Source organism: Crassostrea angulata, chromosome 6 (assembly GCF_025612915.1).
Source record: "Crassostrea angulata isolate pt1a10 chromosome 6, ASM2561291v2, whole genome shotgun sequence".
NCBI classification, from domain to species: domain Eukaryota; kingdom Metazoa; phylum Mollusca; class Bivalvia; order Ostreida; family Ostreidae; genus Magallana; species Magallana angulata.
This window is the reverse complement of record NC_069116.1, coordinates 22,935,799-22,949,572: the sequence shown is the minus strand read 5'-3', so window position 1 is coordinate 22,949,572 and position 13,774 is coordinate 22,935,799. Positions and strand designations below refer to the sequence as shown.

At 34.9% G+C, this 13,774-nt stretch overlaps 1 protein-coding gene across 1 annotated transcript; it reads right to left on the bottom strand.

The window, feature by feature from the left end:
* Positions 1-5,528: 5,528 nt before the first annotated feature.
* LOC128190781 (BTB/POZ domain-containing protein kctd15-like) lies at positions 5,529-10,495 on the bottom strand. Its single transcript, XM_052862973.1, has 3 exons — positions 10,171-10,495; positions 9,730-9,905; positions 5,529-6,626 (listed from the first exon to the last, which is right to left on the bottom strand). The coding sequence occupies exons 1-3, from the start codon at positions 10,342-10,344 to the stop codon at positions 6,008-6,010; spliced, it is 969 nt and encodes a 322-aa protein (XP_052718933.1). The 5' UTR covers positions 10,345-10,495; the 3' UTR covers positions 5,529-6,007.
* Between the last annotated feature and the right edge of the window lie 3,279 nt (positions 10,496-13,774).

The following is a 13,774-nucleotide window of genomic DNA, read 5'->3' as shown; positions in this document are numbered from 1 at the left end:
AGTTCCCTTTCTGCATGTCATGGTAATGGTTATTTACTCTATGAAAAAGAAATCGAGTCAAACATATCGAGTCAAACATAATTATGAGAACAGAGTAAAGTAATTTTTATCAATTGAATAAGAAAAAAAGCAATTTTTATTTATCACTACTTTTTAGGGTTTTTTTGGTCAAATATGTCACATATCCTTGAAATTCCACATATGATATGCCCGAACTAAACATTGTCTTATATGAGGAAGGCGTAAATAATAGCATGGAACAATTCAACAATTACTTTTACATGCTACAAATTGGATATCAGTGTATACTGTAGACGTACTGTAAACGTGGTTATATTGACGAGTTCAAAATTTGACGATTTTTTAGTAAGAGACAATTGGCGAGTTTTAATTTTGACGAATTTTTTAATAAGAGTAAGATTTATCTATTTTTGAATTCTTATAATGCCAGGGTTAGAGTTATCTTTCTTGCGAACTCGGTATTAATAAAAGTTAACTTTGATTGAAAAAAAGTTTGTACAGATTTGATGGAATAAAATTGTTCTTTGTATTTTGTTTTTATTCACTATACGATATTGCCTGAGGTAATAAAGTAGGTCAAACACGGCATGATAATTACGCACGAAGTTATTATAGAATGTTGTGACGATTGAGTGATAATTGCATTTAAAACATGCTTGTTTAGATTTTCTGGGTTTTTTTAAATACTAATTACGTGTTTTTATAGCCATTTACATAAATGAATCATTAACTTTGATCAAGTCCTAACGGGATAATGCCGATAAAAAATCCTGGTATTAATACGCTCTATATATGATGTGAAGTTTGGCGAGTGGAAATTTTGACGAGAAAATAAAAATCGCCAATATAGTCAAAATTAACACATCGTCAAAATTTCCACGTTTACAGTATTATATTTTGCGTGTATAATATTTTCCGGAAAGTAGTTTTAAACAAGTTTTCGTGGATTTGATTTAGCGTATTCCTGAATGTTCCTATTCATTTACATGTGTGCATGACATTTAGCGATGTACTTGATTAAGCAGAAGCTGCATTCCGCCAAAAACGCTAATTAGAATACACTATCAAATGTAATACGTTTATAATATTACGACGCAAGATATGTTTACCCATTAACAACAAGTACATGTAGATGTAACATGATGGGATGCATGTAAATTATACATATTACATGTACACGTGACATATATTATAAAATGAAGTACATGTATAATTACGACACGTGATATGATTTGATTTTTGATTGAACCTCGTACATATGTCCGTGTTACAAAATAAACTACATAACAATTGGGATTTATTGGATTTTATCAAGCCCCGATCAAAATTATCATCTCATAATTCTCAAAGAATGATTCTTTATTCGTGATAAACACAGAGAGAGAGAGAGAGAGAGAGAGAGAGAGAGAGAGAGAGAGAGAGAGAGAGAGAGAGAGAGAGAGCAAATATGAAATAAGAGTTGCTGCCCTTTATCTACAACATGAGAACACAAGCTACGTTAAACCTACATTAAACTTTAAAACATTTGAAATTAGACAATGTCACGATTTAAATATTTCTAATTTTGATTTCTAAGGAAAGTATTTTCAATAGTCAGCCAACTTTTTATTTTCAAACGTCAAGTTAAAAACGAGATAAAGAGCTCACAGAGCATTATTATGTAAACAAGGCTAATGCCATGTTTTTGTTTACATCGGTAGGTTGCTGAACAGAAACAGCATATTAAATTAAATAATTAAAAAAAAAAATTCGGCTCCAATTGTGTAAGGTCAATATGTACGAACAATACAGATATAATCATAATTTCATCGATTTTGAAATTTAACTTTTACAGTAACCTATCAACAGACATTACATAGGATGAAATCTATTTTACACCTCTAAGGTATTGATAAAGTGCTACGAATATAGATAATAACATGTCGATATAGATGTTTGATTCGACGAATTATTATATAATAAAGAATAGATATTAAATACTAGTATGTCGACATAGCTATCTTGTCATCTGTCGACAAAGATAACAAGCGTGCTGACATAGTTACGATAAACACAAAAAGTCGTCAAAGATGTTTAGTTCCTATTTGTGACATAGATAAGTTCCAACTTCAAATAGAAACTGGTCTTCATATAATGATAGTTTTCAAATATATCGGTATACGCAGTTAGATATAGTTATTCAGTACATATCACATAGCTAGTACCTGATGAAGACAAGTCACCACCAAAGCAAAAACCACATTTACATGTAAACTGCCTTATTGAAGCTCCAGTTTTGAACTGTATGTTTAATACTAGCTTTCTTATTTCCCCAAAACTGCTTACATATTTGAACGTTACTTGTAAAACTTTTAGAATTTTTTAAATATCGGCAAATGGAACTCTACAATGGGGTATATGGTGTAACACTAAATGTATTTCCTTTCTTTCTTTTTTTTTTTCATTTTACCCCATTCACAGTGTTTCAGATATATCTGCCTATTCCGCTGATGACGTAAATCTATCATGTTTGGGGGGATTTTTGATATAGTAATCAAAGAACAAGATGGGGTATCGTACAAGATCTGCCCCCTTGAAAAATCAAAACAATAAACTAAGAGTTGACACATCTAATAATGCATGTACAATACCTAAACTTTTCCATCATAGTGAAAATTTGAAAGTTCTTGTCCCATTTGATTCAATTTGAATCGCTACTCGATTTTCTGAATGAGATTTTGTCTGAAAAACCTGTTTTACGTCACAAAATACTGAAAATTCGATGTGAGCGGAAGCAAGAACCGCGATCATACTGAAACTCTGTTACGTAAATGGGATTTATGTCTGCTACGTAATGGGATTTATGGATATCTTTTCTTTTTTCTTTTTTTTTTTTGAGGGGAGGGGGAGAAGGGGTGTATCCTAGTGGGGGGGGGGGGGGGAGCGGGGGGCTAATATAAATCTATCCGTTTGTGGTTTTAAGTAACCCTAATAAGAACTCGACTACTGTACTTTAGTGCAGCGTTACTTTCTTGTAAAGATTGTTTTACATATAACAGTGGTCATAGATGTGGTTGCTGGTTCGAGCCCCAGTGCAGGTACGTGGCGTCAGTTTTTAAAAAGGTAGGCACACTTATTGACGAAATATTGACAATCAAAATAAATTACAACTTTGCCAATCCTCAAAATCCTAATCCGTGGGGCGGTACGGGAAGTATGCGTTATATTGTATTGCTATTTTTTATTTAATTTCTATAATTTTAACTTAAGCATACTCCCTAAAAAGTGAAGGGGAGGGTCCTTTAAGTTTCTATTTGTAAATCAAAGATTAAATGTCTGCTATGAGAAAAAGTATGGGGCAGCCCCTAGTCCCCGTCTGATGATACGTGCCTGCAATGTGGTTACTTCTGTCCCTGGACAAGATACCATAGAACTCTATATACATTCAATTGTCTCAATCCATCCAGTTGAAATTGGGTACCGGCTTTCGTTGGGGATTAGGAGTTCCATCCAGGGGAAGTTCCGCTAAGCATCACAGAAACCGGAGATAAGCACTGGTCTTGTGTGCCTCACGGCTAGGAGAAGGATAAAATACTTGTCAAACTATACATGGGAACTCGGGATTAGACCTATCCTGTTAAAATGGCATCTATATCAAAGCTCTGTTCATTATATCCTTTTATGATAGTCTTATGTCCTTGTGTAGATGAAGGCCTCCGATACTCACTTAGTGTGATTACTAGTATGTTTATTTTTTTTTTCAATTTTGCTCCCCTAATCTTTGTTGGATCCTCTACCGGAAGCTCATTTTATAACAGGAAGCATCGAGTCATGGCCCATTCCTTTTTGTCCCTTTTGACATTTTTTCTTTAAAAAATTTGCAATAGTTTTATTGCATATTCTATTTACAATCGGTCCCATAATATTTATACAGCGCATTTGGACTATTTTTAATGAAAATACACTTACCTGTGTAAGACGTGCAATTAAAATAGATGAAAGGGAACATTTTTCAAGATAACTTCATTCACACACAATCATTTTTCCCATAAAAAAATCACCGGAACGAAAACAGATTGCTTGCGGATAATGGGGAATGTTTACATCATTCGGAAGTCACTCGAAATTCCTCGCACAATTTTTTCAACGTTATCATCCGGGTCTAAAGCAATTCAAAATCCCCGTAGACAACATTTTTTAGCCGTGTATTGAAAGCAGATAAGCTAAAGGGGACATTTCAAAGAGGAAATCTTGGAAATTTTTCATACTTTTGAATGAACATTGTTTTAACATTGAGGTATTTATAAATACTGAGTAATTTGGCAAAATGTGAATGGAGGAATCTTGGGACAGAGTATAAGGAATAAAATGTCTAAAAACTTAAAATATGTAAGAAAAAACTCCGTTGAGCACTTTTTGGTTCAAGCCACGCCCGAGACAAACCCTGGACAAATTCAAAATAGTGAAAACTGCACTAAGATTCATGTCCGAGTTCTTTTTGAACAGTTCGCCCCCTTGATTTTGGTCGGCATTTCCTCCTTTTCCATTCTGGGGTTCATCTTAGTGCCACTCTTGTCTGAGTACTAGATACATACATACAAACATACTTTTGTCTTCGTGTGATTTCATTTAACTTGATCGTTATTATCCACCTTAGGAAATATTTGTTTTCATGATGATAACAGATTTAATCGAAGAAAGAGATCATAGTAAAGTTAACTTACCATAAATCACACATCGTAACTAGCTTGATTTCCAAGATTTAAAAAAAATGTATTTTATTCTTTACAAAATTCATCGATTGAAGTAATAGCCCCTGTGGCCTAATGTATTATTGTTATCGGAAGAAAAAAAACTTTTAAAAGGAAACGTACAAACTGCCCTGAGGCAAGAGAGGAATTGAGTTATTTTAACAAAGATACTTCGTTCTTTGCCGTGGGGCACTGCTACAAAATAAATTGGTAAAAAGTAATGCACAAAAGCCTGTATCTTTTTTAATCGCTTGAGGGGAAAACTGGTAGCTTCTGAGTATGACGACAACATGGCCGATAAGCATTTGACAACAATACAGCCGATGTTCAGGAGGTCGGCAGTATGCGGCGCCCCGTTTATCGGAGCCTGTTTGGCCCGCGGCGCATGCTCTAAATCAGCCAGAGTCCGGGGCCAGGGGCAAAATGTCAGATCCTCGCTGTCTGATTGATCGTCTTCTCCAGGTCGATCATTTTTCATATCATTTTTTTTTTTATTTACGCATCTTTTATAACAAAATCCCGGAATACTTTTTGTTCACTAACACTTTTCATATAGCATTTACATCTTTGTTGTTGTTTTTTTTAATTCAAATACGACAAGGGGTTGTTAATATGTAAATCAATAATTCACATGTCTTGAACCGAAATAAACGCCCGGGATTCGTTATTTATAATTACAGAAAGAAAATATCCAAAACTTATTTAAACTTATAAAACAATGCATACTGTTCTGGTGTAGTTGTTTTTCCTTAGATAAAGCACTAATAGAATCAAAAATGACAACTTTCACGTTTATTACTAAACAAGAAAATATGAAGTAATAAGGATTTCATAAATATATCATGATAAAACAAAAAAACAACATTCATGAACGTATACAATTACATAAATTGGGACACCAATTCTTTGGCAACGATACTATACATTGAGATAGATATACACATATATGCAGTTGTATTGAAAATAGTAAATCGGTTATGTAAAGAAGTAAATTCTGAGTTTTTTTTGTAATGTTATAAAATCTAAATACACATAATTTACTTCATCCTAGTACATACAAAATTTACAATATGGCATAATTTACCATAACAATTATTGTGCCATTTCATTTAAATAAAAATCATTTTGGAATAAACAATACGGGACATTTTTCATACATTCATAGAGTCTAGAGAACAGGTAACAGAGACAAACGCCTTTGATTCAGACGAGGATTACATTGCGAGATGTGTCACGAAACAACATCCGGCGCAGCACTAACACTTCCGGTACCTACAGAACAGATATTCGCTAAACTGTTGACCCTCCACACCGCCCCCCGTATTGGCTACTATTTTAAAGTCTGCGTTGAAAAGGGTCTGTAACACCTGTATGGAGTTCAATTTGCAAAATCCGTTCAAAGGAAACCGAATCACATAGCGATTATCCAGGTTAAAACCAGAGTTTCTGGAGTCCATTAGTGCCGGAATCAGTTCTGGGAACAGTTCTTCAATGAGTGCTTTCTCGGCACTTAGTGAGATTCTCTCACCTAGATCGGGACTTATACTGACTGCTATACAGTCGCAATGCTCGCTATTGCCGCGAGATGGCGCGTTTCCCGTCTGCGAATCCGACTTTTCTTGTTTAATGTTTTTAGCACGTCGCAAGACTTCGATGTGGTTCACAATGCCCTTTAGATCAAAGTACTTGGCTTCTTCGAGAAGTTGGTCATATTCTGAAAAGTTTTCGGGTAGAAGTAGCTTGGACGATCGGAGATAGGATAAGATGTACCGGAACATTTTCCCGTCTCGGTCTATGAAATAGTGTTGCTTCAAACTGTCCAGAATAATTGGTATGCTGCCGTTAAACATTTTCGCCAACCGTGATTCGGGAAATCTGAAAAAAGCAACAGTTTGAGGGGTTGAATGCAAAATATATGTATTGAAAATAGAATTATGATAGTTAAGAAAATTTGCAAAATTTTTCTAAGCATAGCTTCTCTTTGATAGCATTTATGTACTTTAAGCAAATGTTGATTGTCCAGTATTTTCTTTGGTCTACAATTAAAAGATGATTTTTTTCCATAGACCATTTCTTTTAATTGAACATATTTGTGTACGTAGATAGCCTGGAAGAACAGTTATCCCCTAAAGTGGGCCGATTACACGTACACCATTTGATTGTCCAGACACTTATAATGGTGATTGCGGATAATAGTCCACATAGACAAACAGCACTAGCCCCGCAGCCTGGCGCGATTCTTTTTACACACCATGGCTACAAGAGCTGCGTGCTGCGAAAGTCTGTCCCCCAGCCATAGTTCCTTCTCACATTCAGTTTTTAAGGGAACGAATTCCAATTAAAAAAAAATTTACAAGCCGGAGCCCTGGGCGATTTCTCTCGTCAAAGTCAATGTTTTGGAGAGAATTCCATCCTACATAAAAGACAGTGTCCCTATGGCGCCCACTTCATTAGAAATAAGAGCGTTTTGGGCCCACAGCAACCAATACACAGGCTGTAGTCATCTAATTATTCCCAGGGCTCCCTCCGGCTAGGATCAGGCATAAACGATATTTTCAAAGTTTGTGCCCACGGATTTTAAATACAAATGAAAAATAAAACATTTATCTATTGAAGAGAGTATTTTGAATAACAGCCTTTATGGTACTAGCTTCCGTGCCCGTAATAGATTTCCTTGTTTGGGCTGGAGGGGGAGTCGCGGTTTACTGTGACTTGAACTTAAGGGTTTTTTTTAAATATCGAGCGTGACTTGACTTAGGTTATAAAACAGTAAATTTCTTCTCAAATGAAGAGACTTAGAAGTGCAGGTATTTGGTAAAATTTAAATGTTCTGGGCTGCGTTTTACAAAAGAAATTACGACTTACGACCAAATTAATGAATGATGATTAATCATGAACTAATCAATGTTTTATTCTAATTGCTGTGAAATATGATCATGGCAGTCAAAATAGTTGTAAATAAATGAGTTGATATTTTTTTCTCCATTTAAAATCAATCCATGAGAAGGAAAATATTTACGACTTTGTCGTAAGTTCTTTTGTAAAATGCAGCCCTGGTCCTCTATGATTCGTGTAATACATTTATAAGTATCCTTATCTCAAAAGCGTTTAACTCCCCCCCCCCCCCCCTCCCATCTTTTCCTCTTACATGGTATCCGCAGAATGCTGGATAGTTTACAGAAATGTATTCAGGTGGCGTCATTTCCAAGGATTTGACACTTGAATGAGTAATAAGCGGCTGCAGTAATATTCAAACCATCGCTCGAAGATAATTGACCAAGCATGAACAACCATGAAGCATAGCCCCTTCCCCATCCTATTGGCCAGCCCGTTTCAAGTCAGAGTATTTCGTACATTTTATGAATGTTTAACACATTTTTTTTTTCTTCAATATGCCCGAAACTTCATTTAATCTTAATACATGATAGTAAGCTGTGGTTTCTAGTATTAAGTAATCCATGTACCTTGGACATATCCAACACGCGTGAGGTACACGTACGTGTAACTATGTTACCGTATCACACTATATTGAATGAATTTTGCTGGGCAGAAATTAAGAATCTCACAAAAAAAGGCACGTTGCAAAGTTGTCCAGTGGAGGGGCACGGGTTTAGAATCAACTTGTTGACCTCAACCTTTCCCAAGGAGAACAGTTGATGGTTTTTTTTGTTAATAGTTCCCATTTTAAAGACTAATACAACTGTCTTGATATATGAAATGCTCTATAGATCCTTGTGTATTGTGTTTTATTGTTTCATGTTTTTCTTTTAAAGTTTTCAACAAAGTACGATATTAAACTATTACTAGTCTTTACATGTTGATCATATTGATAAAATCTATTCTCCCCCCCCCTCTCTCTCTCTCTCTCTCTGTTATACATCTTTCATATTCTGTCCTTTAAATGTCTTCAAATTATTGAGGTTAAAAAAATTGATTCTCCAGAATTCTAAATTCTTGTTCCAAGTTCCTGTAAAGGAAATTACCACTACAGCATCCAATCCACATGTACCTCCTAACTTATCGATGCACGAAGGTAGAGGAGCATAACAACTTATTTCAATTCTATTTATATACTTTTGCATCAAAACATAATGACTAATCATATCTTATTAAAATACTTTCTACAATTTATATACTTTTAAAAATCCAACTTCTCCACGTAAATAAACTTAAGGATTGTGAAGGTGTAAATAGAGAGAGGGTCAATGAAATATAGGGACTCCTCTGGCGGGAAAATGGACAGGGGCTGATTGATAGCCTCTTTTGATATACTGTGTATGTATAATCCATTTATCATAACAATAGAGACCACATACAGAAATCTGTCTTTCCGTTTTAAAATGGAAACAAGTCGACACGAGAGCAGACAGCTATGAATAAAGAAATGAAATTGCGCAAAATCAATTTTAATCAGATTTTGTTCGTTTTCTTGCCTCGGTCTCAGGAAAAAAGAGAATTTGATAAATTTCTACCCGAGGCTAAATTTTATGAAATCATTAAATCTGCAATTTAAATATTTAGAATATTGTGTTTTCAATGTGCTAATACTTCATATATTGTATGTGAAGCTGCAGGCCTCGGGCGAATCCGGAGAAAATTCCCATTTGTATAGAGCTTTTGGGGTTCTCTCAAGTGGAAGAAGAAAAGACTAGTCGCTGGGTTTTGTTCCATGTGCCAAAAGCGCCCGGGGCTGTTTTACACACAATAACTAATCTACCACGAGTTATAGAAGGCTTGTATCAGAGTTTAAATCGCACTGCATAATAATTTCCCCTTCATAAAACGCAGAAAAATAATGTTGAACATACACACACATTAGCTACACATCACGCCAATCCCGTCAAAAGTTTGATAATTAAACACATTTTCATGTTATTGATCCCGTCATTAATTATTAACCAACGGACAACATGCAACCACAGAAATCATCACACAGAGTTTAAAAAACACCCACGAAGGAGCGGATCTCTCTACTTACTTGGTCAGAGTTTCCAGGGACGAAGTATAGATCACCCCTCCAACATCAATGTGCACGGGGGCAGTGTAGCGGGTGGGGGTGGCGGGGCAGGGCACCCCGGATATTTTCTGGTAGTGGCCGTTGTGTGTGGCTGGGGAGGAGACAGGCGGGGTATGGGGGGACGTCATCGCCCTAGACTGAAAGGGAGGATAAACGTTTCTCACTGACACACGCACTTTATATGTATTAAAAAGATTACAATTAACTTATTATACTGAGTCTCGGAATTATAGTACTGTACAAATTAGTAGATTTCAAGACCAAGGCACACTAACCATTCTAACGACAAAACGATCGATTGCTTATTAGGTTTGTACAAATAGATAAAGAAGTTGCAATGAATTAACGCAAATTAAGTGTTATATTAAATAATGATTTTAAAGGATATACTAAAACACTTACTGTATGGGTTTTCTTAAATTCCCTGTCTAAACCAGTCCGACTGAAGTCGAAGCCGCCTATTGATAAAAATCCCGAGTATAATGAGCTTTTAGTTGTCTCGCGTTCTTTCTGCCGGGTATAGCCCGGGGCCAAGATCCAATTTCGCGCGAGATCTCGTATTGCTGTTGGCTCCATAGAAACGAACCGTGTTGTGCAGTGAAAAAAGGAAGCCCGCGGGCATTTTCTATGGCAACTGACAGATGCTGAGAGAGCGGGCAGTAATGACGTTATGAATTAAACAAAAGGATGTTTACCGACTTAAGTAAATGTAAATAAATTTTTAAAGCGGCAAATAATTATATAATGTACTTTAAATATTGATCATGTTGTCTTACCGCGGCAACTTTACAACAAGACTTTATTTTCAGAGTGTACATGAAAAATTCGCTTTGAGTTTCTCCGAAAACTGTTTTTTCCAACTAGGGACCAATTATAATACGTTATACGTGTGTTTGTACATTTAAACACCTGTGAAAACCTTTGATATTTTGTATATTACCTATCGGATGATCTTAAGAGTTACAAAGATATTTAAATATTTAAAGGATAAACGTTGATATCAAGATATATCCGTAATGTAACATATCAATATGATATTCAAATTATGACATTCGTCATATATATATATATATATATATATATATTTATATATATATATATATATATATATATATATATATATATATATATATATATATATATATATATATATATATATATATATATACCGGTACGAATTGCGACTGTCTAGATTAAATGTCGATTAATAGACTTATCTATTTCTCAGCTATCAGGTTAGAATTGTGTTTTAAAAAATAAGATCACCCAATAGGAAATATACGTATAAGCAGATAATTTTTTGGAAAAGGCTTCGGGAAAATATGAAAATCATAGCTTGTCAGAATATAAAATATACTTCACCTATCTGAGTTTATGTTACGCCGTAAAAAAAAAACCATATCGAAATGGGGAGGTGGTCAACTTAAGTGTACAAAAAAATAAAGCCCAGAAGTACGATCAAAGTACTGAAAGCATTGGAAGTCGGACTTTTTGGGTGTACAATTGTGTATCTATTGTCAAACTGTGGTTTTTAAATCTACAGTTGGATGTGTGAATACAAAATTTACAATATGACAACAGTTGTCATATTGTGAATTTTGTATGTACACCCATGTACATTTTCCTGAATCAAGACTGACAAGTTATGCTGTGTAAAAGTTTTGCTTGGTCAGAAGTGTTAGGTTGATGGCTCCATCTCTGATTATAGGATAACATAATCTGTTAAGTAATGTGCCTCTCAAACTCTATTTCATATCGATAGAATATATGTATAGTATTATAGACTAGTATAATTGGTATACAGAGCTATATTATTGATATTTTGTGTACACAAGAAAAGAAAAAAATTAAAAAACAATCTTAAAGCTGCTTGGTCCGATTTTATATCAAATTTTATGCACGATTTTAAACGATGGTTATGTTTAGCATATGTGTAATAATAGACATTGCAGTAGTTTTTTCTTGTCAATTATGCCAAATTTCGATGAAGAAAAATACGTACAAAATTTGCTAACAAACAAACGACATAAAAGGGTACCGCGGTTTTTCGCCTCATGTTAAATTTCACCCCTGACGACGAGACGGGTATCATGGCTGTATTACGACTTTGACGTCATACTAAATAAAGGTCGAAATAATCAGACAAATTACAAATAAACATGTGTTCGTTTTGTTCGCTAATATTTCTGAAGTTTGATTTCTTTACAATCGATGCATAGCATGCGGGTTGAATACTAGTAACCCCAATCATTCAAACCAAACGGTTTCCTTTTCTAAAAATTCCCGTGATGCACTTTGGTTTTTTGGGGGTTTTTTGCCCAAAAAGAAATTATTTTTATTTACTTTGAATATTTCTATCTTTGAAAGGAGACTGATTCTGCTCGTGAAAATAGGAGAAGTCCATAACTTTCTAAGATAAATGGTCTGTATGGAAAAAAAATTTGATACTGTAATAAAAAAAAAATCGGACCAAGCAGCTTTAACTTATGTAAATAACTTTATGATCAAATATGAGGAAAAAGCTTCGGGTTTTCGTCGTTGTCATATATTACTAGTATTTACAAATACATGCCATCTGTTTATGATTATACAGAGATGAGGATGCATTTATTGCTGTTAAATACAATCAATTTTTAAAAAAAAAAGGTATTGATGAAAAACTTTTGTTGTGCATGGGTTGTATACAACCTGTTGGACAAGGGGTAGTATACTCTCATTTTAGTGCAAAATGGCTATGTAGATATAGCTATGTAGAAAAACTGTAGTGTTTTTTTTTCAATATGTAATATTATACGTTGGATTAGTATATAAGTATAAGGAATTATATATGAATGTGTCTTTCTTCCATAATCATAGACTTATCTGTGAAAAAAGTCCATAAATAAGACAAAATTCGTCGCTCGACGTCCTAGCTTTCCACCACTTAGAAAGTCAACTCCTCTCTTGTTGAGGTGTGCATAGTGAGATTCCAAACTTTATATTTCCATTCTTACGTCGACTCGATATATCCCAGTGAACTTGAAATAAAAGATACCACAGAGTCTGCGTCATTAGTTTCATATTTAGATATTTTACTGGACATGGACATTGATAGTAACCTAACAACAAAACTTAATGATAAACGCGATGACTTCAATTTTTCTATAGTCAACTTTCCTTACTTATGTAGCAATATACCATCATCATCCGCATATAGTGTTTTTGTCTCTAAGTTAATTCGATACGCAAGGGCATGCTCTTCGTATGAACAGTTTCTAAGGCAAGGCAAGCTATTGACAAACAAGTTGATAAAACAGGACTATCAACAGTCTCGTTTGAAGCCACATTTTCGTAAGTTCTATGGCCGATAGTATTGTATTCAATACAACAAGGTCGATACAACGACCTTGTCAGCAAATACAACCTTCCACTGGGTCGCATGCTGACTGACGTTTTTCATACTAATTGTTAGATCATAATTAATCACCTAATTGTCTACGGACTTTTTTGTTTTTTCCCGATTACGACAAAGAGCGCACGGCGGGTGTGACCGGTCAGCTCACTCCTCTTAGGTACCTGATCCTACCTCTATCTTTTTGGAGGTCCGTGTTGCTCTGCTTTGAATTTTTATTTCTTTTTAAGGATTTTTGAGATGGCTGACGGTTTGTTATTGCGGCATAGTACCTTTACATTTTAACTACTATTTTGATGTTATGTTCATTTTGATTATTTCACTACATTTTTTTATATGCTCTCATAAAATTGGTGGGGATGGGGGGCAACTCCCTTATAATTTAATTTCCTATATGTTAATTTCTTGAAAATGTTTGCTGCGAGGCAAAGAAGAGGGGGAAGCGCCCCCCCTCCCCCTCCTCCCGCTACGTGCCTGAAAATCAAACGCTGCGGAAAGTACGTCAACGATGTATTCTTTGTATTCATGCGCATGTGTACAGGTTCCTGAATTTTAAAATTATGTCCAACTAGTTATAAAATTCAATCATTTGTGATTAAACTTTCCTCGCTTGTA